General features: G+C 37.8%; 1 protein-coding gene across 1 annotated transcript in view; it reads right to left on the reverse strand.

Annotated features, from left to right (window-relative positions):
* SH3KBP1 (SH3 domain containing kinase binding protein 1) overlaps positions 1-23,805 on the reverse strand; it is a 184,876-nt gene that overhangs the window by 41,817 nt on the left and 119,254 nt on the right. Inside the window, exons 7-8 of the mRNA XM_062515143.1 lie at positions 15,677-15,752; positions 9,687-9,781 (exon numbers count right to left, since the gene is read on the reverse strand). Of these exons, the coding sequence (XP_062371127.1) occupies positions 9,687-9,781; positions 15,677-15,752 (171 nt within the window). The remainder of the gene's footprint in view (positions 1-9,686; positions 9,782-15,676; positions 15,753-23,805) is intronic.

Here is a 23,805-nt window from a genome sequence, read left to right on the forward strand (position 1 = left end):
TTTCAAGACATCAACCATAATACACAAAGAGATACACGAAACATATAAAGGCTTCTGAATTTGAGGATTAAAGGCCCCACAGAAAGACAATTCTGGAGGACAAACCCTCTGCCATTCAGCCCACCCTCACAGGGCACCTGTGGGGCCTCCAGGCTTGATTGTAGCTCTGGGGTAAAGTCCCAACTCCCACAAACACCAGAGAAGGCCACTGGATGGGCTCTGTGATTTTCAAATCATCATTAAAAACACATCAGATCTTCATTAATACAACTCAGCATTTGGGGGAAACAAAAAAGTCATGTTAAACCAGGGTGAAAAAGGCATTTTAATAATATTAAAATATGTTTCTTTAGAAATTCTTATTACATTCAGTGTCATGGTCCTGAAACCAAGACAGATCAAAATCCAAGTTTGATCCAAAATAATTTTTTAAGAGTTAGAAAACAACTGAATGAATGAAGGAAAGCATCTCTTACATTACAGTCACATTGTGCTACCTAGGACTTCTCCAAATGATCAAGGTTTGTTACTAACTATAAGCTTTGTTACTGGGATTGAGACATTAGTGTACAAAAAAGTGCAAAATTTGTTAAATTCTGTTAAAGAAAATAGCTATGATTTAAATAATCTGGTTAATAATAAAGTACTCCTAGGCAGAAACATAATTTTAAAATCTGTCACTAAGACAGAATTAATCTCTCAACAACTACCTAATACAAGATAGATAAGAGCACAGTAGACAGTAAATTTGTCTTCTGAAACAGCCCTGGAGAAAACCCATTTTCCCTTTACACACTTCTTGCAAATACACGTAGATTATGGAACATTGAAAGAAAAGCATTAAAGGAAACCTCCCAGTCTGGCCCCTAACTTCTGTTTGGCCCCTAACCCAGAGGTTTGTCCTGCTCAAATCTTTAACACACCCCAGGAGCCCCAAGTCCTGCATGGATCATTTCCAGCTCCTGTTAGTTCTCATGCCCAAGTCATACAGAACCTTACATCTGATAATGCCAGTTGCATTTTTCAAAGCCTAAGGAGTTAAACAGGAAAATTTTTATTTATCCGCAAGCTCAAAAGACTCTTCTAAGAAATCCTCATGTCAACCCTGTATGGAAGGAAACAGGAGGGACAGTCAGAAATTAGACATTATTTCAGCTCTGGTTACACTGCTCTTTCGAGGCTGGAGTTTTTACTGAAAGGCACAAGACACCTCTCCAGAACACAAAGTCTGCTCAAAATTTGGCCCAGGTTATTGAACCCTGCAAAAAAGAAACTGGCTGAGAATAATGAATGACCAGCAATACCCAGAACATTAGAGCAAAGGATCTAACAGAGCAGATTATTTTTTTCCTGTTAAATCTGTTCCAGGCAAGGTCTAATCTTTTGACTTTACATTCTGTGACTAATAGTTTAATCAGTAATGAGGCTAAAAAGCTTTGATGAAATATTTGTACAAACAGGAAGAATGAAGTTGCTTATTGAACAAAACAATCTCTTCTGAGGATTCACTTCAGTTGCAATGTTCAGTCAGCAGAACTATCATGGAGAAATAAATATGTTCCACATCATAAAACTCTAACACTCCAATACTCAAATTAAAACTAAATTAGTCAACACAAACATGAAAGGTGGTACTAGTAACAGACATAATTTATGCCTCTGATGAGCCAAGATAAAATATTTACATAATTACATTTTCTGTATTTAGAAAGATTATAAAAACATAGAACAAAACATTTGAAAGATTATTTAATGCTATTACTACTTAGATTGAAGACATCTTAGGACCAGCTTCCTAATTACAATTACTAATTACTTTGCACTGTATGTACATTTTTACTTCCCCTTGAAATAGCTTTCCCTGCCCTGAAAAGGCTGGACTTCAGATAATACCCTCAAACCAGCAGGTGAATCCAACATTCAGAATAAAAGAAAGGATGAAGCTAAGCACTGAATCTAAAGCTCACACTGTGAGCAATAATCACAGTTTTCCAGACACCTCAGCATTTCAGCAATATCTTTCCTAAGCAGAAAAAAAGATTCTTTCCTTTTTTATCTCAAAATATGTCACCTTTTTAGATTAGCTTGGCTGTGTTAAACATACTTACAAACAAAACGCCTTTCCTATGATGCGAATCTTGAAGCATTGCATGCATGACAGATCCTGCCACTTCACCTACATAGCTTGGCATGAACTTACATTTGTCAAAATTCAAACTGGGGACTTCCCACAAGCAAAATAATCCCCTTCTTTAGAAGTCACTGTTGTAACACCACAGTTGGTGGTAACAAGAACAGCAAAAGGGAACTTCAGCGTGTACTTTAAAAAATAAAATTTTAATATACTAATGAGATCAGCATTTCAGTGCTGGCTGTTCCACTCTCCTTGGGCTAATCACAGACTTAACAGCTTATTTAAGTGCTTAGCTCAAACTTTTGCGTTCCAGTAATATTTCTAAAGATACCTATGAAAAGTAAGCTGCACCTGGTTCCTGAATAAACATTGTTAGGCTTTGTCTTTACAGAGACCTTATTGCCCCACTACTAATCATGGCAGCAGGGAAATGGTGCAAGATATCAGTAAATGTTACAAAATTATTTATAGGCATTTAAACAAAGAGGAGATACTCAGAGTCTATTTCCCATCATTTACTGAGTATATAACATAATTTCAGAAAATGAGCATTTATGTACTTGTGCCCCCAAGTTTTATATAACTGCTTTATATCACTCATTTGAGGAAGCATTCATGCTTCTGTGCAATGCCACAAGTTTCACCCCAGGCACTTGCTGTACACATTGGAGGTATGTCAAACAGGGCTCATTATGCAGGACCTACCCCAGCTGCCATCCCTCATGGCCCCATGGCTGAAACCCAGAAAAAATCCAAACCTTCTGATTCCTACTAGTCAAGACCTATAGGGGAAAGTTTCAGGTCATGGAAAACGACCCTACTGCTACACCAACCGCTCAGCAAGCTGCTGGGACAGCCCCACTCCTCCATCACCCATCCCTGCTCACACTCCCCTGGATGTCCTCTGGTTGCCAGATGCAAGGTGAAAGGGCAGGAGAACCATCCATTTTAGCAGTCACCTTCCATCCCTCACGTAAAATGCACCCTCAGCATGCACAATGTGCAAAATAATTTCTTGTATGGAATCAGCAGCGTGATACAAGCAGGTTTCCCAATCAGAGGAGGAGGCAGGATGTCCTGGGGGAAAAACTGGTGCCAAGGGAAGGGTAGGGGGCAAGGAACACAGAAAGCAGATTAGGTACAGCTATTAGGTCTGGCCAGTGATGAATAATTCATGGTATCTCAGGAGCCTTTATGGTATTATTCTTTCTGAGAGAAACACCTATTTCCAGAGGCAAGAAGTAAGTGCCTTTATTACTTACATGCTCCTCTTTAAACACAAAGCATCATAAAAGCTTTCTTAAAGGTATCATAAAAGACTTCTTAAAGCTGGGCATTATTAAATGCTTACTTACTGTATTCCTTTCAGTTTCTGTATACAAGATTGCTGCAGAAGTTACAAATGTGCAATATGTCTTGTATTAAAACCCCAAAAAGGGGCATCTGCATGACCAAATATTCAGTGTCAACAAAAGTCCATTGTGTTGCCCTGACAGAAAGACATCTTTTTATTTTATTAAACCAGATCAAACTTTCCCCTGCACAACCTATTTTTTTTTTTTTTGCATGGTTATATTATTAAACTTATTATTAAAATTGAGCTAAAAGCTTGACTTCAGTTGACAATCAAGGAAGAACAAAATTACCTGGCTATCATGAAATGCGACTAATTTTTTCCTTTCTTTCATAGGAAGAAAGAGACAATCTTAAACTTTATTTTGAAGGAGACAGTCTTAAGTTACCACATTCTGCTTGGAAAAATTCTGTCTTCTTGCCAATTAGGTGTATCTTTAATGACCTCAAATATTATCACTCTGTTGGTTTGTTTTTACCCATAGAGGGGAAAACAGTGAAGACTTCATCTTAATAAGGAAGAAGTAGTGACACCTACCCATTAGCTCATATTTAAAGAAAAATTTAGTTTTTCATTCCTTCACATATTTCTATAGCCAATGTTTGTAAAATACATGTGTGGTGTTTGTAATTAAAGGTGTACAGAAAAATTCGGCAATTAATAAAACCCCACAGAAAAAAAATTCTGGCAACCCTAGTGACCCCCCAGCCCAGCGAAATGTTCAACTGAGTATCAGCAAGTGTCCTTCTCTATCACACTGTCTGCATCCTGCTCCTTCCCCTGCTCAAGGCCTCAGTTCACTGGCAAGATTCTTTAACATAGCACTTACTATTTTATCCCTTTAGGAGCCTCCTGCATCCGCTAGAGCAGCTGTTTTCCTTCACAACCCTGCCTAGATGAGTTTGCCTTGCCAATGGCTCAGCTAAAGAAAGTGCTCTGGACAATTACCTCCTGCACCAGGATGAGCATTTAAAGATGTTGTAAGAGAGAAAAGCAGAATTGTTTTGGCAAAAGGGCCAGGCTCCAGTAACTGCCTATAAATACAGTCAGGGTTAAATTAACTGCCTCGTGGCTGCCCTGAGGATTGGGCAGTATTAAATACTCTGCATAAGGCCAGATTCCATGCTCTTACAGGGACAGACACACAGAGCACCACTGCAACACTGAGCAAAGGACATGATGAAAGAGACTACCAAGAGTGAATCTCATTGAATTGTTTCTTTATACTCTTCTACTCACCTGTACTTACTAGTCTGTCTTATCACTCAACTGCATATGCTTCAGGGCAGGAAGCGGCTAAATGTACAGCATTTTGAACCACAAGACTTGCAAATCTTACAATAAATTATTAACAAAAACACCAAAAAAGCAAATACGAGGTTTGTAAGAAGTGATTGTCATTATGCTTATTTTTAAAACTAGGTGTGTGGATCTTTCTTTGCCCCCAGCACAAAATTAAGCTCTACAAATTGGGTTGTCATTAAATACCTAATTAAATATCCAGACCAGATAAATGGCCATGTAAGTTTTTCACTAGTAATTATCCTGTTATGCCTTTCATGTTACCAATGCAGTAACTTTATCAATACTATTTGAATAGCATCATCAAAATCACCTTATAAATTCAGAATTAGCAGAATTGCCACTGATACCAATGCTATCCATTGATAATAAGGGTTCAGGTGAGGTTCTTTCTGTTGCTGCCAGCTTTTCAAATTTGCAGTTATTTTTGAAGCAGCTAATTTTATTTATCCAGACCATTTTCACTCCTGGGAACAAAGTGGCCTTTACTGCCAACAGCTCAGGTAGATTAATGCACTAAAATGAAATGTTGTTTACATCCTTGCAAGTAAAACTGCTTTTGAATGATGGCACAGCTGCCAGTGTGTGCTTGACATACTTGCTTTGAAATTATGTAGCTATTTCTATTGATTCTTCATACAGATGATTTTCTGTGTGCCAGTGAAATCTTCAGAACCTTATGCATTTTGTCACAATTTATCGAAGCTATTAATAAATTTGTAGAAAAGTAGCTTACAATAGCTATATCTAAGAGGGCTGGAATAAACAGTCCTGTAAAATTTTCACGATGACAGTTGAAAATGCCACATGAATCTTCGTCTGCTTAGAAGAAACTGTAGTTATTACAAATACAATCTTCAAAATGAATATTTGAGCATGATAAAGGACCTGTTTGCCACTGTCCTTCAGCTGCAGGGTGCAGTCATTACCAGTGTTCTTGCCCATACCCAAAAGCTGTCAGGAGTATTTTGAAGACACTGTAAAAAAATACCTAAGGAACACAAATGTTTTACAATAAAAAGTAATCTATATTGTCAATCTCATGGCCTCTTACTATTCATAATTTTAACCTTATGAATATATTTAATCATCAAAATGCACAACCATTGCCTTAACTGTAAACAAGTAAAATTAAGTTAACAAGTAAAATTACTGTATTTTGCTTTTTATTCTCTTTTTTCCCAAAGGTATATTTTTCTTAGACTCCTTTTTTTGCAAAGCAAAGGTACCAGTTCTATTAGTTTATAACCTTGAAGATCAAGCTTTTACCTTCTTTTACAATTATGACTAATATTTTCAGGGTTTTTTCATTATTCTGCATGAAGGAATTAAAGGACTACCATTTGCTCACTTTTATTTTGCCTTATTAATAAATAAAACCTTTTCTAGGTATTTACAAGGGTATATGCTTTACTGGGGGAAAGAAGGAAAGAAAAAACATTTTCCAGAAATTTTTGGTACAGATGTATATGAAGTTTCTGCTTTTCTTCAGCCTTTCAGGTGCATTTTAACTAAGATATATTTGGACTCTATCTCATAATGTATATTTTCCAAATAATTGGCAATTTTTTTTGGTTATCAGTTTTGTATAATGACATCCTTCCCCCTATATCTCCCCATACCATTCTGACCTATAAGTCATCAGCCTCTACGGACTTTCTTCAGCGCTTAAATAAACCTTTCCAGCATGTTCTCCATGTGATTAGGGAGGTCACTTGTGATAATACTGTTCAAAATATTCTTTAGCTATTTCAAAGAAACCACAGATATTCAAATTATCTTCACAGAGACCTATTGGGAAGTTCTGACCAGCTTGTGATTCAAGATCTCAACATCCATCAAAACAGTGAGAACATGAAACAGAGTGTGCAAAGGTCGTGACCAAAAAAAAAAAGTTTGCTCTTTGTATTACAGAAATATTTAATGATCTTGATTTTACGATCTTGACAAAGGGACTTTTATAATTCAACTGAATAGAAGAGAGAAATCTGCTATACTCTTATCCCTTTTATCTGTGGATACTGTGATTATGGCAATATTGAATTCTTATTTACTGATTCTACACCTTTCCACAAAATTTAGTCTTAGCATTTTAAGACAAATATAAGACTAACAGCTTCCTCACATACTCATTGTCACACATGTGTGCACCTGTACACCGCCTCTTGTAGGAACTTCCCTCTTAGCTCATTTGGTCCATCCCCTTTTGCCTTAGCACCTCTCAAGGGCTATCTCATCTTTGTGCTTTTAAGACTATTGTAATGCATTTTACATTTTTTTAATGAGATTTCTCTCCCATTCTTCTGTCACTCACTTATTACTCCAGCCACTCCCACATATTCTCACCAATGTGTGGTTTTCAATTGAAAACAAATTTAGCATGAGTTAAAATTATGAGTCTTCAACACTCCTATGGATCTAACTGTGGAAAACCAGACTAGTCTAGTGACAGACTTTTTATGCTGGGAATCTATATCACTTTTTGTTTTAGTGATTTCAACAAGATACATTATTTTATAATAATGCATCTGTGGTTGTAGGAAGTACTGTGATACCCGTCTGTTTCCTTAAAAGTACCAATCTTCTCTCTTTGAGTTTAGATAATTGGGAAGAATAAATGCTGCCTAATGCTTTCCAGCACAAAAAGAAAACCTGCAAAACAATTCATTATAAATAAATTAAAAGAAACTCTGTAATCTGATAGCAAAGCAAAGCCATGATAATAATTTCTGAAGCATTCCATATGTTTCTCTTTGATGCCTCCTAGTCAGCAGGGCTCACTAAGTGGTCATTTAAGCCTGGTGATTTGAATTCCAGGTAACACTCTAGCAGAAGCCATCAGTGGGCAAAAAGGTGAGGCTGACTTTGTTATTGCTGACTAAAAGAAAGATGACAACAGACATCTGCTTCAGAACATCTGGAGTAAAATAAAGTTACTGCTTTATGTGGTAGAGCAGAAAGGAAACCTCACTGTTTTCAGAACTCTACAGCAAAGACCCTGACTCCATACATCCTGAATTTAATTTTTTTCAACTGTGTTGAAAACAGATGAAGAAACCCCACAAGTCAGACTGCAATGAGGTCTGCAAAGCAGAAAAGGATCTGTAAAGTGACTGTTTGTTAAGCACCATTTCTTCAGTTCAGACACCACATAAAAAAGCATCCAGAGAGAAACTCCAGGATTTTGTGCATTGAGATCCCCCACTCTCTAGAGGCATGGGTTTATGTAAGTGTTCATAGATGCGACATGACACAGAAAAAAAGAAGAAAATTAAATAAAATGTCTGCAGTGGCTTGATATCACTGGAGAGTGGAATGACAGGGCTAGAGAATAGCATATTTACTATTCCAAACCATTCTCTCTGCATGTTTGGAAAACTGATCAATATGGTCAAATAATCAGCTTAGTTATTATAAAAGACAAATATCCTTCCACTGTGAGGTCAGAGGCAGAGAGAAGAAGAAAATGGGAAAAAGCAAGCTAATGAAATCTCACCTAGAAACCTCAGTAATGTAATTGTCCTTTTATCTATGCTTGCTGATGAACACAGCTCCACCCAGAGACCAGCCATCTTGGGGAATTAAATCATTCTGGTCAATAAAGCATTAAGTGGACAGGAGCAACATCTTAAAAGCCATTTTCATGATCAGAAACACTGTTCACATGAGAACATTCTAAATCAGGCAAAGCTACACACCTCTACAAACAGCTAAACAAAAGTCAATGAGGGCAAGTCATTAAAGGATATTTAATGTACACTATTTATTTTTACATTTGAAGTTTCTCTTCCTACCAAATGTCTCATTACTTTTCTTTGGTTACATGCATATTGTTCAGGACAAATAAGATGTCCTCTAGGATTGAAAATAGCTTATATGTGGCAAACACTGCAACAGATGTACTTCCCAAGATTTTGGGGTTATTTTCCACCCAGTGCCAAATTGTTTGGTCAAGTAACAATTTTTTATGACACATCAATTATGGAATGAATTATTTTACTTTCATATAAGCACAAACAAGAGCAGCAGTATTGTGTACATTGTTATGATTAATCTTCCTCATGGGAAATCCACAGCCTTTTCTAGTTTATAGATTTCACACCCCTCCCCCCCCAAATATTTATGTCCAGAAATCAAAAAACTTTTAAACAAACTGCAAAGTTTTTAAACAGGAGCAGGAAATTAAGTGCACCTAAATTATAATCTGTTCTTTGTAACATGGTGCACAGCTCTTCTAAAGCAAAACCAACTGTTTACTCACCATCTCACTCTATGGCTTTTGAAGATTTAACATAAATCCTGGCACTGTTTTTTCATTTCTAATCTTGAACAATTTCATTATTTTAGAAAAAGAATAGATCTAAAACTATCTCTTTACTGTTCTGTCATCTTTTTCTGATTTACCAGAATGTAAAGTTTGGCTAAATTTTAAATGCTTCATTCAGTAAGTTAATTTAGGCACATTGCCTCAATCTAACATAAAAATATAATTCTCAATTCCTACAAGAAAAATAACTTGCACCAAAGAGAGATATTCAAAGCCACTGTTTTCTTGAATCTTCCAGTTTATCCTCTAAGCCATTATGTTTGTTATAGAGCTCAATTTACAATTTTTGTTGATCTGCCAGCAGATTCAAATTAAAATTAATTGTATAAATTTGTAGACTCAAGAGTACACATTGGCTGTTCTTCGCTTAACATTCATTATCAGGGGCAGGCTCTAGAGCACAAAAAGAAGGGAGATGTAGGGCTCTGAAGCCTGCATAATGTTTCACTGTCAAACTAGCATTGGTTTAGCAACAACACTATAGGCACAAATACTAATTTTAGGGCAATTAAATTATGCCAATTTTAAAAACTGTATCATTGCTTATAGGAGAAAAATATTGCTTTTACCTTACTAATAAGTGTGACAACATCACCTTCCCGGATTGTGAGTTCATCATCGTTCTGCGCTTCATACGGAAATATCACTTTGCAATACTCCTTGTCTGAAAGGAAGAACATTCACTGAGATAAATTATCACTTTATAACAACTGCTTATTCAAGGGTGAATAATCTTCATAGAATATTCCACTAGTGTCTCTTTGTGCTGCCTTATTTCCTTGCAATCTTTCTCTTTGTATTTTAAACTTTCATAAACAATATGAAATATTTAAAAAACTGCATGCTGATAAGCATTCCCACACACGTCATCCAGGGAGTCAGCTCTACAGCCCTTAGAACCATTATCTCAAATTAAACTGCTCCAGACAGCCTGCCACAAACTCTTTCCCTTTGAGTAAGTCTGTATTTGACACTTCCTTCCATAGTTCCACTGGTATGCTTCCCACCAGATCACAAAAACTGGAAGCATAAAGGGTGCAGTATGTTGACAAAGCTTATCTATCCCCTCGTGTGCAAGAAAGCAGATATTTATGAATCCATAAAGATGGTACAACAATAAATAATACATTAACAAATGTTAATGCATTAATAACTGAACCACCTGTACACTCAATGTAAGAGTTTTGAGCATTACTCTAAAGTTTCCTCAACCCTTTTTCCTTTACTGTATAAATAAGGGCATTATCTCAACTTTCATCTGGAAAATACAGAAGCCAGGACTCCTACTCAGAAATCATAAAAAGCAGTTTTCATGAAAAGCAGTTACTTACATGTTGCTGTGCAACAGATGAGTATGTCAACGTGCCTTACAAATAAAAAGGGAATATGTTTCACAGCTGTGAAACTATGCATAAAAATATGTGATACTCTAAGACAGCAGGTCTAAAAGGACCAAGTAAACTACGTGACTGTGTAGAAGACGTGATTTTGTAGAAATGTTTACCTCACTTTAAAGTCTCAGTGTTGATGACCTCAACTGACCTCAAGTTGTCTACTCAACTTCCATATTCAATGCAGAGAAGTACTGGCAGGCCACAGAAATACAAATTCATTTGAAGCATGACTTATTTTTTTGTACTTACTATAATGAGAACCTGCATTATCACACTAGAGGGTATTTGAGGCTCAAACAGGGGGTCAGTTCAGCTGCCCAGACACAAAGTGCCTTTTCAGACACTCGTGGGTATGTAAGACACATGCATAGTATGGCTGAACCCATGCCAGGGCCCTCTGGTCTGACAGCTGGAGGCAAGTCAAAACAAAACACCCTGGGGGTGTCTCAAACAGCTCCTGATGCAGGCTACTGATTTCAGCCCTCCAGCTTGAGTCTGAATTTATATTCAGGCATCTGATGTTAGAACCAACCTGGTCAGTGCACCACAGTCAATGGAGATCAAGTCACTAAAATGAGTGAAGCCTTGAGAGCCGCTCCTGACTCCAAGAGCAGACAGCTGCATTTGATTAGCTGAACCATGATTTGAACTCCCTGGACAGCACTGACAGATCTCCAGTGGGACCACCTCCCCAAAAGTCCAGATACCAAACTCATGATTATAACCCAAACTTAGGGCTCTGACACATAAGATCCATCCAAACTTCTAAAGTTTAGTGAGAGGAACATCAGCTGTAAAGAAGCAGCCCACAAATATGCATCTGAAAGTTTGCTCTCTGTTAGCACCATCAGCTTGAGAAATTAAATAGTACTAGTAGGCAGCAGGAAAGCTCTTCTTCAGTTCTGTCACTCAGAAACAGCATGAATATTATTTGTCATTGGTTCAAGCAAACAAGAAGTTCACAGATTTCTTATTCTGAACACAAATGTTTGAATTTACCCATGACCATTGCAGTTGGTTTTCTGGCCATGCCCTGTATTAGGTCTGGCTGAGATAGAGTTAGTTTTCTTCACAGCAGCCCACATGGTACTGCATTTTGGATTTGAGACTAAAACTGCACTGGTGTTTTGGCTATTGCCCAGCATACCTACACAGTTTTCTTTTTTTCCCCCCTTTTTTATCCCCCAAGTAGGCTAGGATGGGTAAGAAGCTGGAGGGGACATAGCAGCTGACCCAAGATGAGTAAAGGGATATTCTGTGCCATATGGCCTCCTGCTCCCCAATAAAAATGGGTGGGTTTTGGGGGTGTTGGTGTAGGAGGTTTCCTTTCCTTGGAAACTGGTTGGACATTGAAACTCTGTAGGTGGTGAATAAATTGATCTACTGAATGGTGGTTGCCTTTGTGTTGCCTACCTTTATTTCTCTTTCATTTGTTTATCAAACTGTCTTTATTAATAAATTTTCTTGCTTTTGCTTCCCCTGCTCCCTCCACTGTGGGGAGCAAGTGGCTGGAGTTGAGCACAGCTGCTGTCTGAGTTCAACTCACCACACCTCCCCTGGTGTCTCTGAAGAAACAAAAATCAGATAAGGCGATAAACCAAAGTTTTAAAGGGGGGGGAAAAATCCTTTCCCCTGTTCTGAAAGCAGACAACACTATGAAATAATTATTTGGTGGCTTTTCCAAACCACTAAGCATGTGAGAATCACCAGGTCACAACTCAGATTCAGAGGAATGGGGTGTCTAACTGCTTCTTTACTGCATTCTGAGGAAGGGTTGGGATGTCTCCTTGTCGACTCGGCTAGGATGTTCCACCTGCTCACTACATTGTCTTTGAGACAATATAACATTTCATGTAAAAGCTGATAGAAAGCTGACACACACTAACTTAGGTGGATGCAAAGCAGCATGTAGATAATAAATATGAGATTCAGCACATTTTACACTTCAGTGGCATGCTACCTTAAATAATCATCATGGGGTTTTTCCTATTCTGACTATATCCAGAATCTGAAAAGCAGCTGTGCTAAATAATAGATCAGTGAATTAGTCCAGAGTTAATGTAAATGCACTACTGCACTAAGGAAGCTGAGTGCTGCACACTCAGGCACATCTCTAGTTACTGGGAACAGGCTTAGCATTTCTTTTTTGGTATACAGAACTGCCTGGATTCTCAGAGGTAAACAACACCTGAGCCCAAGAAGGATCATTCCAGAACATCCATTCTCAGACATATCCATTGATCCTCCATTCAATAACAGCATCATCTCAAGGTCAAGTGGGAAACCAAGACAAAGTACAGCTAAAAAACTGCACACAGCCACTACAGCATCACTCTGACAGGATGTCTGCAGTGTGGCTTCTGCACAAGGCATGGATGAATCCCACATGTTTCAGGTTAAAAAATGCTTTGGATGGCAAAGGGCTTGTGTATCCTGAGTCCTAAAACAGATAGGCCTCCCTTACTTCTCACCTGCTATTTGAGGACTGGGTATTCGAATTGTCTTTCAGGAAGAAGACCCTGATAGACAAGAACGGAGAGAGGGCTGTGGTTTCAGCATCTGAAATACCAGTTGATGATCAGGAAGTCTCCTTCCTTGGAGAATGGCACAGTATGTATTTTGTTCAGCAATTAAAGACTCCAAGAAAGACTGGGACATCACCATCCCAGGCAAAAGTGAAAGTACCTGAGGTCCAAGGTAGAATGATATTTTTGCACTGAACACAGCAATTGGAACATTCACCAGTTTTCTGAGACTGCAAACTTCCTTGGACTAAATGCTTTATCAAGCTTGTTTGTGGTAAAAAGTAAAAATGGAATTTTTGAAAAATGAAAAATTCTAGACAGACTATAGCCCTATGCCAGAGTCTTACCATACTCCTCATTTTTGACTATCAAACATTAACTTTATTCTGAAGAAATTATTCCTCTGCCTATGTTAAACACCAAAACAGACTGAAGCATGTTTCATTTGTACTGAAAGGCTTTCCAATTTAAGTGAAGGACAACTTCAGCTGAATGCAATATGTCTTCAGTGATGTCATTTGAGGCTAAGAAAATTATATATAATTACATTACATCAGACCTTCCTATAGATGTGCTTCTCTTTCCCAAGCATGAACAGAGATGCCAAGAATTCTACTGAGGCCCCAGAGATCCCAGGAGAAATAAAATAATAAATAATGCAGTTTAGTTAAAATTCAACAAGATATTGTGCAAACAAGTAGCCTACCCTTCTCACCAACCCTGTAAAAATGGATGTTGAATGAAGACAGCAACAGAAGAAGAAGAATTTTTCTGGCCAAAAAGGAAAAAAGATGTGTCTGAGGAAAATAACAGAGGTGAAAGAAGGACCATCCAGTGCCCAAAAGTGTTGATGAAAAAAATCTCTGTCAGTCAGAACTCAATGGATCACAGTAGAAGATACAGTTTTCTCACCATTGATCAGAAGGTTTTCATACTCAGTTTATAAATGTGGAAGTTTGAACCTCCCATACCCTGGGATGGGATTTAATGAGCAGCTTCAGCTGTCAGAAGTATGAGCTGATGTGGAAAGGAGCACCCTGGCTTCCCACACAAGGATTAATGCTGCAGGTGGGAAAGCCCCTGGACCACCCCTTTGATGGCACCTGCACTCAGGTCAGCTTGAACTGTTCAGCCTGCAGGTTGGCAAAGGTAATTCCAGAACATGTTCAGGAGCCTTCTTCTGCATTACCAGTTCACACATTTTTCAGAATTTCAGATTTTCAGTTCCTCAGGGTAATTGAATTCTTGCAGTATTTCCCATTAGAGCCTGTTGGCACAGGGGCACTAGACAGGAGGATGTAGCAAGTTGTGGTGGAGCTAATGGACAATAACTCACTAAAAAGCTCTTTTAAGCTGCTTTTGCAACTCTGAGCTGAAAATGTGTACAAACCAGTTGGTAACCATACACTTCCCTCAGACCTTGCTCTGCTGATCCAGATGCTTTCCTACATATGTCTCTATGTGTTTCAGTTCTGAGATAAAATGTCACCCACTATCTAAAAGGATAAACACATCAGGAAACAAGGACTGTGCAAGCTTTAAAGAAGATCAACTCTGTTATAGTCAGCTTCTTTTCTAAGCTCTGGCTATGTTCTCTTCCCTCTTATTCTTTTCACCAAAATCTGTAACATTCAGTTGTAACTTTACATAAATAAGATCAAAATATGGAGAATATATATGTATGTTATTTGGTAAGCTAGTTATATATGCCTCCCTAGAACAGCATAGAGACATACCTGAAAGATTTAACCATTACTTTTTCATTGCTAAGCACTGAAATGATGAAAATAGAACTAAAGGTCAAGAATCAGAGAATAGTTTGGGTTGGAAAGAAACTTTAAGATTATCTATTCCCAATGCCCCCTGCCATGGGCAAGGATACCTTTCACTAGACAAGGTGGCTCAGAGCCCCAGCCAGCCTGGCCTTGAGCACTTCCAGGGATGGGGCATCCACAGCTTCCCTGGGTAACCTGTGCCAGTGCCTCACTACGCTCACAGTATTTCTAACATCTAATCACATTTCTAACATCTGATCTAAACTTGCCCTTTCCCAGTTTAAAGCCATTTCTCCTTGTCCTGTCAATACATTCCTTGTAAAAATTCACTCTCCAGCTCTCTTGTAGGTCCCCTTCAGGTACTGGAAGGCTGCTGGAAGGTCTCCCCAGAGCCTCCTCTTCTGATTTCCTATCAGAAGTATGTACAAGCTATACCATGCATACAGTTTATTTCTGCTACATAAAGAAACAGAAATATTTTTTTTGAGGAAAAAGGCAAGGGCATTCTCACAATGTGAGAAGTTTTTCTGTGACCCACCTACAAGTTACAACCTGAATTTGGACTGTATTCAACTCTGATTAATTCCAAAGTATCCTCAAGGCTGAAAGTTGATCACATAATTTAATTTGATTTTTGGTGGCAGAAAACTTGATGTAGGGTCACCAGAGCAAAAACAATTCAGAGGATTCTGTGAAGCAAAGCATTTTGTCTAGGTACCGCCTACTCAAAGTTTATCCTAAATATATGTATCTGCATCCTCGCTTTTTTTAAATACAGGACACTCTTTCAAACAAAACCAGAGAAAAGCATTCAGCTTGCTTTTAATAGCACAAAGTGCAAAAAAGTAAAACCTATGAAACCTACTTTTTGTTCTGCTGTCCACTTCTATTTTTGCTGGCTCCTGAGTTGCTGTGGCTGGAGGTAATTTCTTCCCAACACTCTGAAAAAAAAAAATTATTATTCTTTAAAATTTGCAGGTTCAGTTAAAAGTTGGACAACATAAAAATAGTAATGGAAATACAAAATATAACAGTAGAAAAGGGACAGGAAAGAAAAAGAGGCAAATTATAAACTACACTTATGTTTTTTACTGGGGGTTAACTTTTTCTAAAATTATAAAGGATTCATAAAAATGTTATCCTCCAATTTCCCTTTATTAATGTTTACTAACATTTAAAAATTATAACCCCATAACACTTCCCTGAGTTTCAGGGAAGGCTCAGAGAAGTTTCACTGGTAGATTGACTATTAAGCAGTCAATGAAATTACTTAGGGAAAGATGTTATTCAGTACCAAAAGTAAAGCTGAAAAAAGCAGCAGGGAGGAACCCACTTGACTTCTGTTCAAACAAGGAATATTCATTTCAGTCATTCTAGATTGAGTGCAATTTTTATATATACAATGTCTCTGTCTTATTTTACTATTTTTTTTATTTCTTTCTAGCAAAAGTAACTAATTTACAGTGGATTACTAAAATAAGCAATAACCTGCCTTGGACAGGTAAGCTGAAACAGCAAAGAAATACCATCTGCCCCCACCAAAATAAAATGGAATAAAATCAGTGATATTCATCTTTATGTATCTCCTCCTATTATTATATGCATGCTATATCCCCTCTCTCTCTCAGTTTGTCTCCCTATGAAGAACTTTAAAATCCTAATTGAAATTTTAATATTGCTAATGTGTAGATGAGAAAATAATTGTAATTTTCTGTAAGTTTCTGAAAAGCCATAGCTGCCAACATCCTCTCCTGGCAAGGTCTGCATAAACACCACAAAGTTCCTCCACGCTTTCATAACCTCCTGAGTAAAAGCTTAGAGATCAAAGTGCTAAGCTCTAGTCTTGGAAGTACAAAGCACCGTAAGGACCATAAGAAAACACTGGTCAATATAAGAAGCAATAGGAGCAGAGCTCTTTGAGTAGCTGAAAAATTCCAAGGTGTATAAAGAATACTGAGAGCTCCATGTTAATAATATGTCATAATGTGACAACATGTGCCTATGAAAAGGACTCAAATACATACAGGGATTTCAGGCTGGTAAAAAGAGCAGGTAGGGAGGAAAGATAGTTCTGAGAGCTGTGCACAAGACAGTCATCAAATCCATGCTGACAGCAATGTAGACTACAAATTGCAATACCAAAAAATATCCTGTTGCAACTCAGTTTGCAGGTGGAAGCAGAAACACCTGACCTTATGATGAGCTTATAACTCTACTCAGAATCCAGAGTTTGTGAATTGCTAAGAAAGGGAAATAAACAACAAAACTCTATAGAACCTCTCAAATTCTTTTCTGAGGTGGGAATGAAAGATAAGAAACATTAACTGAACCAGTGATTAGGAAGGTAACAGAAGAACAGGAGATGACAGATATCTGCAAATAGAGAGAGGGCAAAACTAAGAAAAGTGCATGACCTGGTTGTGATGATAAATCTGATATCTATCTGCAAAGCAGTGAAAATTGTACTAAAAGAGATAATGAAGAATTTTAAGCTATCAGGCATTTGCATTTACACAGACAAAGTACAGAATGCCTTCAAGATGAAAGTGAGACTGGTTCAGAGGCAAACGGGGCAATTCAAGATAGCTGAACATCACAGTACATGCTCAGTCATAATCAAACCTTTATTCACATTCCTGCTTAATGAAATTGTTTAGGAAAATGAAAAAAGGAGATACCCTAAACTGCACAGCAATTTGGCTCATAAAGACATGCTCACTAAAGGAATATTAAAACCCTTTAAATTAGGGGAGATTTCGGTTTTTTTTAAGATTAAATTATTATGTAAGACCAATTCATGAAAGGAAATATTTTAGTAATTGCTTTACCATACATGAATCATTGATTTTATGCCATGAAACCAAACACCATATAAACCCACAACAGGCTAAAATTTAACAAGCTGCAGATCACAAGAAAAGAATCATGGGCAAAAAGGAAGATGTTTGTGTGTTCTAGTGGAAAATCCATTATGAAAAGTAATTTCCTAATGCATAGAAGCAGATGCAAGAGCAATGCTTGGAAACATTAATTCATCTGTTCATTCAGAACAAATGCCTGTGCAGGTGATAAATCAGTGTTGGGAATTAACCTGTGAACAGAAAAGGGAATACTATCCAAACAAGGCTGCTCTTTTATTAGGAGCTAAGAGGAATAATTCAAATAATTTTTATGAGAATTGCATAGGACCCACACCAGTGAGAAGGGATACCTGAAATTGTTATGGGACAGGGGGAGGAGAAGACAAGTGGGACTGCTATTCTTTAATTGTGAGGGGACTGCATTTTGGGATTTCTGGGGGTGAAACAAGCATCACTGACAGGAAAAGGGGATAAAAATTGATAAGTCATGCAAACCTGGTTTGAGGTGGATCTGAACTGCCAAGGTGTTTTACTTGTCCTGTAAGGAGGTGGGATTTTTAAAATTATTTATGTTTCCAATTGGTCTACATTTGCATGGAAAATATGTTACCACTTTCTGAAAACAGCTCTGTGAAACTTTATATAGTACTTATTTGTTCATTAGGAAACACTCAAGATAAACTTTCCCCACTCTAAGAGACACTGAATTCTCTGTGATCTCATAAGTCTGATGGCTCTGCTATAACAGGCTAAAACCTCAAGAACAGCTCAGATTTGTGCGCTGGGAGTCCCAGACAAAGCATTATTATCAGAGCTACCAAATTTTCTGACAAGCAAACAAATATGGGAGACAGTGACATCTCCTATATAAGCCAGAAACTTTCCTGCTGTTTCTCCATCTGTCACTCATAGTCCCATGCAGGTGAGATATCTACCAAGTTTATTAGTGGTAAGGAGAACAAAGGAAGCCCAAACTAAATTCTTGCTAATCCAATACACATCTGCATGACACAGACTACTCTTTTCAAAAACAATTACTACAGGATATTTTGTTGTCTTCTTCAGTTGAAGGCACAGTGCAATTTATCAAGACCTTCACTTCTAAACAAAGGAAACATGGGAGCAAAGAACACCTGATAGAATTATATTGAAATCTTCAGTTCAACCTTTCTCCTCCTCTTTTCTTCCTTTACATAAGAGGATGATCCAAGCCCTTCTAGACACATTGATCTTTGTTACAAAATACTGATATACAACTCTAGCTTTGCTTTTAGTCTTTTACCTGATTCATTCCTACCCATCAGGCTCAATATTCCTAAGAAGCAAGCACATCTTACCCCCCCTGCAACATAGACACAAAACAAGATTTAGGACTCGAAGAACTTTCTGGAAATTTAGACATTCCAAACCCAAGAACAGGATCCTCAACTCTGTCAGCAATCCCTGACATCTCCCAAAATAAACTCTCACTCCATTTACCTAAATCTATCCTTTTGTCAATAACGTTTGCAATTAAAAGTCAAAAGCAGCATGAACCAGAATGCTCATAATGGCATCTACTAGCAGTGACCTAAATAACAGGCTGCAAAGACAAGTGAAGTTCTGCATTTTCTCTCTAAAGCTCTATCTTGGATTCTTGGCTGCAGAATGGTTTCATCACCAGCAAGAAGGGTAGCATATCATTCTGTGCCTTTGCATCTCTAGCCTGGTGGTACAGAGACACCTCTAAAGACTACTGTTTTAGTTTCCATCTATCCTCCTCCAGCATGATGATTATCATAAATCTCTTCTCTAGGTGGTGGCCTGGTGAGCCTTGTTCCATTTACATCTCTCTGCAGATATCACTCTGACTTGCTTAGTCCTGTCACATAAGAAAAACACGGTGGGAACAGTTTGTGTTTTCTGACTCCAAGTCTAGGTTCACTCCCCACACAACAGAATATTATTAACAAAATGGGCAGAATATTAATCCTGTTATTTCTGCAAGGTGAGCATAATTAGATTATTTGGCTGTCAGACACAAATGTTGCTAATCTCCTGACAAGCGAATCCTAAAGATGAAAAGGGATGAAGTGCCCTCTTGCTGTAGAAACAGCTGATAAAAGCGTGAATAACCATCGTGATTTGGCATACAGATATTCAGGGGGACAAGACAGATTCAGCAGCAACCTGACAGTATTAATGCTTGGGTCAATGAAGCTAATGGAAGGACAGTCCAGCACTAAATAACCAGTTCTGTAGGTTCCAATGGCATTTTGGTACACTGCATATCTATATCCCTGCAGACCAGGTTCCTCTGAAACTGAACTAACAGTGATTGCAAAAATGTTGAGGTGGCACACAAAGCCAGCTAAATGAGGTCATGGTACAATCTGAACAGTATCATTTTCTTTCATTTATATTTGTCTCAACTGCAATCCCTGTAACAACAGGGAACAACACACAAGAAGATGAACACTAAATGGACAGTATAAGAGTGAGTTTTTCTCTCCTAAAGGTAGTGTGGTTGCTCCCTACAACTATTTACTTCTGACCAGAGGGAGAAAAGTAGACCTGTGACCAAGTTTCTTCCTTCAGGATATTTTAGCATTGTACTTCAGGGTTTTCTCTTGTGGTTGAAAACTGACTTACTTTTGTTATCTAGATCTAGTGTGTCTAGAACATTTCATCTGAAAATTCTAATTGAATTGTCAGTTGTGCACAGATAGGTGCATACAGAAGATTGTGTTATGCTTTGCACCAAAATAACATACTTATCCATTGAGGCTCCTTTAACAATATAGGCTTCTTGAAGCAATAGCTTATTTACTCAGGAGTAAGGAAAAAATTATTTACGCAGCATCATTATTTATTTTGGAAAGTGTACTGAGGTCTTTTTCCTAGATAAAATACTTTGGAACTGCTACTTGGAATATAACTATACGGAGATATTCTTAAGGAATACACCAGACATTAAAGAATTCATAAATAGGGGCTTTATGAGCTGAAAACATGAAGCTTAACATAATTTGTCAGTTTGAATAATGAGAATAAAACAATGTGTTTTATACAAGGGAGGAAAAAACAGTTACGCATCTTTTGAACTTTTAGAATTTCAGAAAACCTCAATGACTAGGTCAGAGGAAAAAATGTGCCATGTATCTCTGACCACAAACTTCCTCTTAACATTCAACTAGTATATTTATATGTGGCTTATATGCCTGAGAATTTTCTAATATATAGGTTTATATGCAAATCCAGGGCCACTATTAGTGAGAGTACAAAAGCTGTATTCTTCAATGTGTCTTTACATACACTCCATTTCGTAACTGAGAACATTTGTTCACAAAGAAGCAGAAATGGTTATTAGGGTCTTCTAGCTCTGGGTCAACAAGAACATAAAGGATCTTCTCACTGACTATGTATAATGCTAGTGTTGTGAGGGAGCAGCCTTTTTTTTTTTTTCCTAATATTTATCAAGTGCTTAAGGAATGTTATCAAGTCCTCTATCCATCCTGTTTGTTCTGCCTTAAAATGTAAAAAAGAGCCAAAATATAAAAACCCCAAAGACTTTCAGATGTCAAAATGCTCTCAGTCTGTCAGAAACAAAATAAATATCCCAAATTTCTTTTTTTTCCCATGCTACCAACATTCAGCTCCACATAAAGCACTTTCTGTGACAGCACGATCAAGTATTGCTATTCTGAGGTTTCCCAGAAGGACAGAGTTAACACTTTTCTGAAGGGTCACCACATGGGACTTCAGAGAGGGTTATGGGAATTTTAAGAAACATTTTCAGAGAAAACAAAAATTCTTGAAGAAAGTGAACTTAGCACCTGTCTACACATTTGATTGCCTCAGTCACCTACAGTAGCTTCTTCCTCTGTAAGCACTTTCTTCAGCTAGAAAGACTATCCACGTGCACGTACAAGTATTTGTGTTTTTTAACACCAACCAGTTAGGTACATCTGCCCAATGCACTCAGCTAATATAGACAGACTCAGCTGCCAAAACTGCACACATTTCTACTGACAGCTTAGCACAAGTGGGCCCTGCTCAAAGCTTGGGGCAGGTGAGCTTCCCTTGGCTCAGCAGGGCAGCAAACAAAGACTGGGTTCCTTCAGATAAGGGCTGAGACCCTGGAGGGCCTCAAACTGGAATATAAGAGCAGTAAATGGCTTGCCCACGCAGATGTGGAGAAAGAGTCCAGTGAGATTCTGGAAGACCCCAGATGATAATTCACCACTGGACCAAGAGGCACATGCAGGGCACATGAACATCTTGTACACAGACTGTGAGGGTTTAAAGGCCCAGGGATTTCTTTGTTCTGGGTACCCAGCTTGAGCTTAAAAATAAACTCTGCCTCAGACACAGGGTCCAAACTCTTCTTTAGTAGTTCTTGCCTTTATATCATTCAAAAGTTGAAACAGGAACATTACTCAGCTCTAAATACCAGATGATGCTCCCCTGAAGAATGGTCCCCCTAACCACAGCATCAGATGTAGCACACACTCAGAGAGCTTTGTAGTGGGATGCTTGGTAAATATTCCACAGAATGCAGACAACAAAGCAATTAAAGTATTTGAAGCTTCATACTACTGTTTCTTTTCACATAGTCAAACTATATTTTCTTCTACCTGACAATCTGAAAAAGGCTCATTTTCACACTTTGCCCATATTCTAGCAGATTAAAGTGCAGTTTTTTCCAACTGATATCTATATTAGATGACTCTTGAACTTGAATGAACATAGGCCTTCTGATTATCTTTGAAAAGAAATGAGTAATTTTTAAATTTTTGAACAAGATTTTACCCATGAAAGGCTTTACCCTTCTGCAGCAGGGTTGCAAACCCCTGTATTTAGACACTGTGAAAGGCATATGAACTGCTGGCATCTTAATTCTCTCTGCCTTGCCAAAATCAACAATCTTTAAATAAAAGATGATCCTCCAAATACACATCCTGTTTTTACAAAGCAAAAGACTGAAGCCTTCATCCCACTGGAGCTCCTTGGAAATGAACAGTTTCAGCCACCAGCATGACTCTTACCACAATTAACAAGTTTGGAGAAAGCAGACAAGCCAAGAGTGAAGAAGTAGAGGCCTTATAAATGCTCATGTACATCAGTCCACTGGGAACTGACTATAACACCACTCAGTGCTTTAAAGGAAAGCAATATTCAAGCAGTCAACAAAAATATGCTGCTTGAATGCTAAAGGATTTTGGAATTAGCATGCATATCCAGAAAAACTAATGGTATCTGGGGGGAAAATGCTTTCTGGTGTTCAATTCTGGGGTTACTCCTTGAATACAAATAAAGAAAAAGAAAGAAAAGGTGTGTATAAAAATAGCATGCCAGTCGAAATCCTGCTACAATACCCATTGCAGAGAACAGTAAAGAGGTTGTGATTACATTACACCAGCCTTAGTTCACTTGGTGCCCTAGAAATACAGCACTGATTGTCAGAGCATCTTACAATTACTGTATCTGTCATCCACTGTCACGGCCCTGGAATCCAAGCAGACAAGCAAGCAAGCAAGTAAACAAAGCAAAGGAAACAGAACTGAGGTTCCCCAGACAAGGAAAATTTTAGAACAAAACATGATTTTTCTGGGGCTTTTTTTCCTGATTCATCAATGATGCTTATTCTTCTGATATAATTCTTTGTTACAGTTGACAAGAAGCAAAACAATCTCTACTCATTGGTTAAAATGCTTGAACTACATCAAGCCTAAGAATAAATTCTTTGAATGCTTAAGGAACAGTCACATTTTTTAATTAAAAACTATTTTATTTTTCAAAATAACTGCAACTTCTGAAATATTTGATAAAAGAAGTTACTGGTGTTATACTTAATTACATCCAAAAGTATTTGAAAATCACATAAAGGGAAGTCCTTGAAAATCATCTGCTGGACAGACAAGAAATTATCTAGGTGATTTTCAATGCTTGCAGCAAAAAAAAGACAACATGACAAGCCTGTACTACCTTTGGCATACCACTGTGAAGGATTACATATAGAAGAAAAGGGAAGGACAAAGGAAGGCCAGGATGATTTAATCAGTATATGTTGACACTCCCTATTGGCTCCGAGTCTGTTAGTCCAAAACTAAAGATGAGACTAAGTTCTTTGGTAGATTTTCCAGGTGTATTT

This window comes from Cinclus cinclus, chromosome 2, assembly GCF_963662255.1.
Source record: "Cinclus cinclus chromosome 2, bCinCin1.1, whole genome shotgun sequence".
Taxonomy (NCBI): domain Eukaryota; kingdom Metazoa; phylum Chordata; class Aves; order Passeriformes; family Cinclidae; genus Cinclus; species Cinclus cinclus.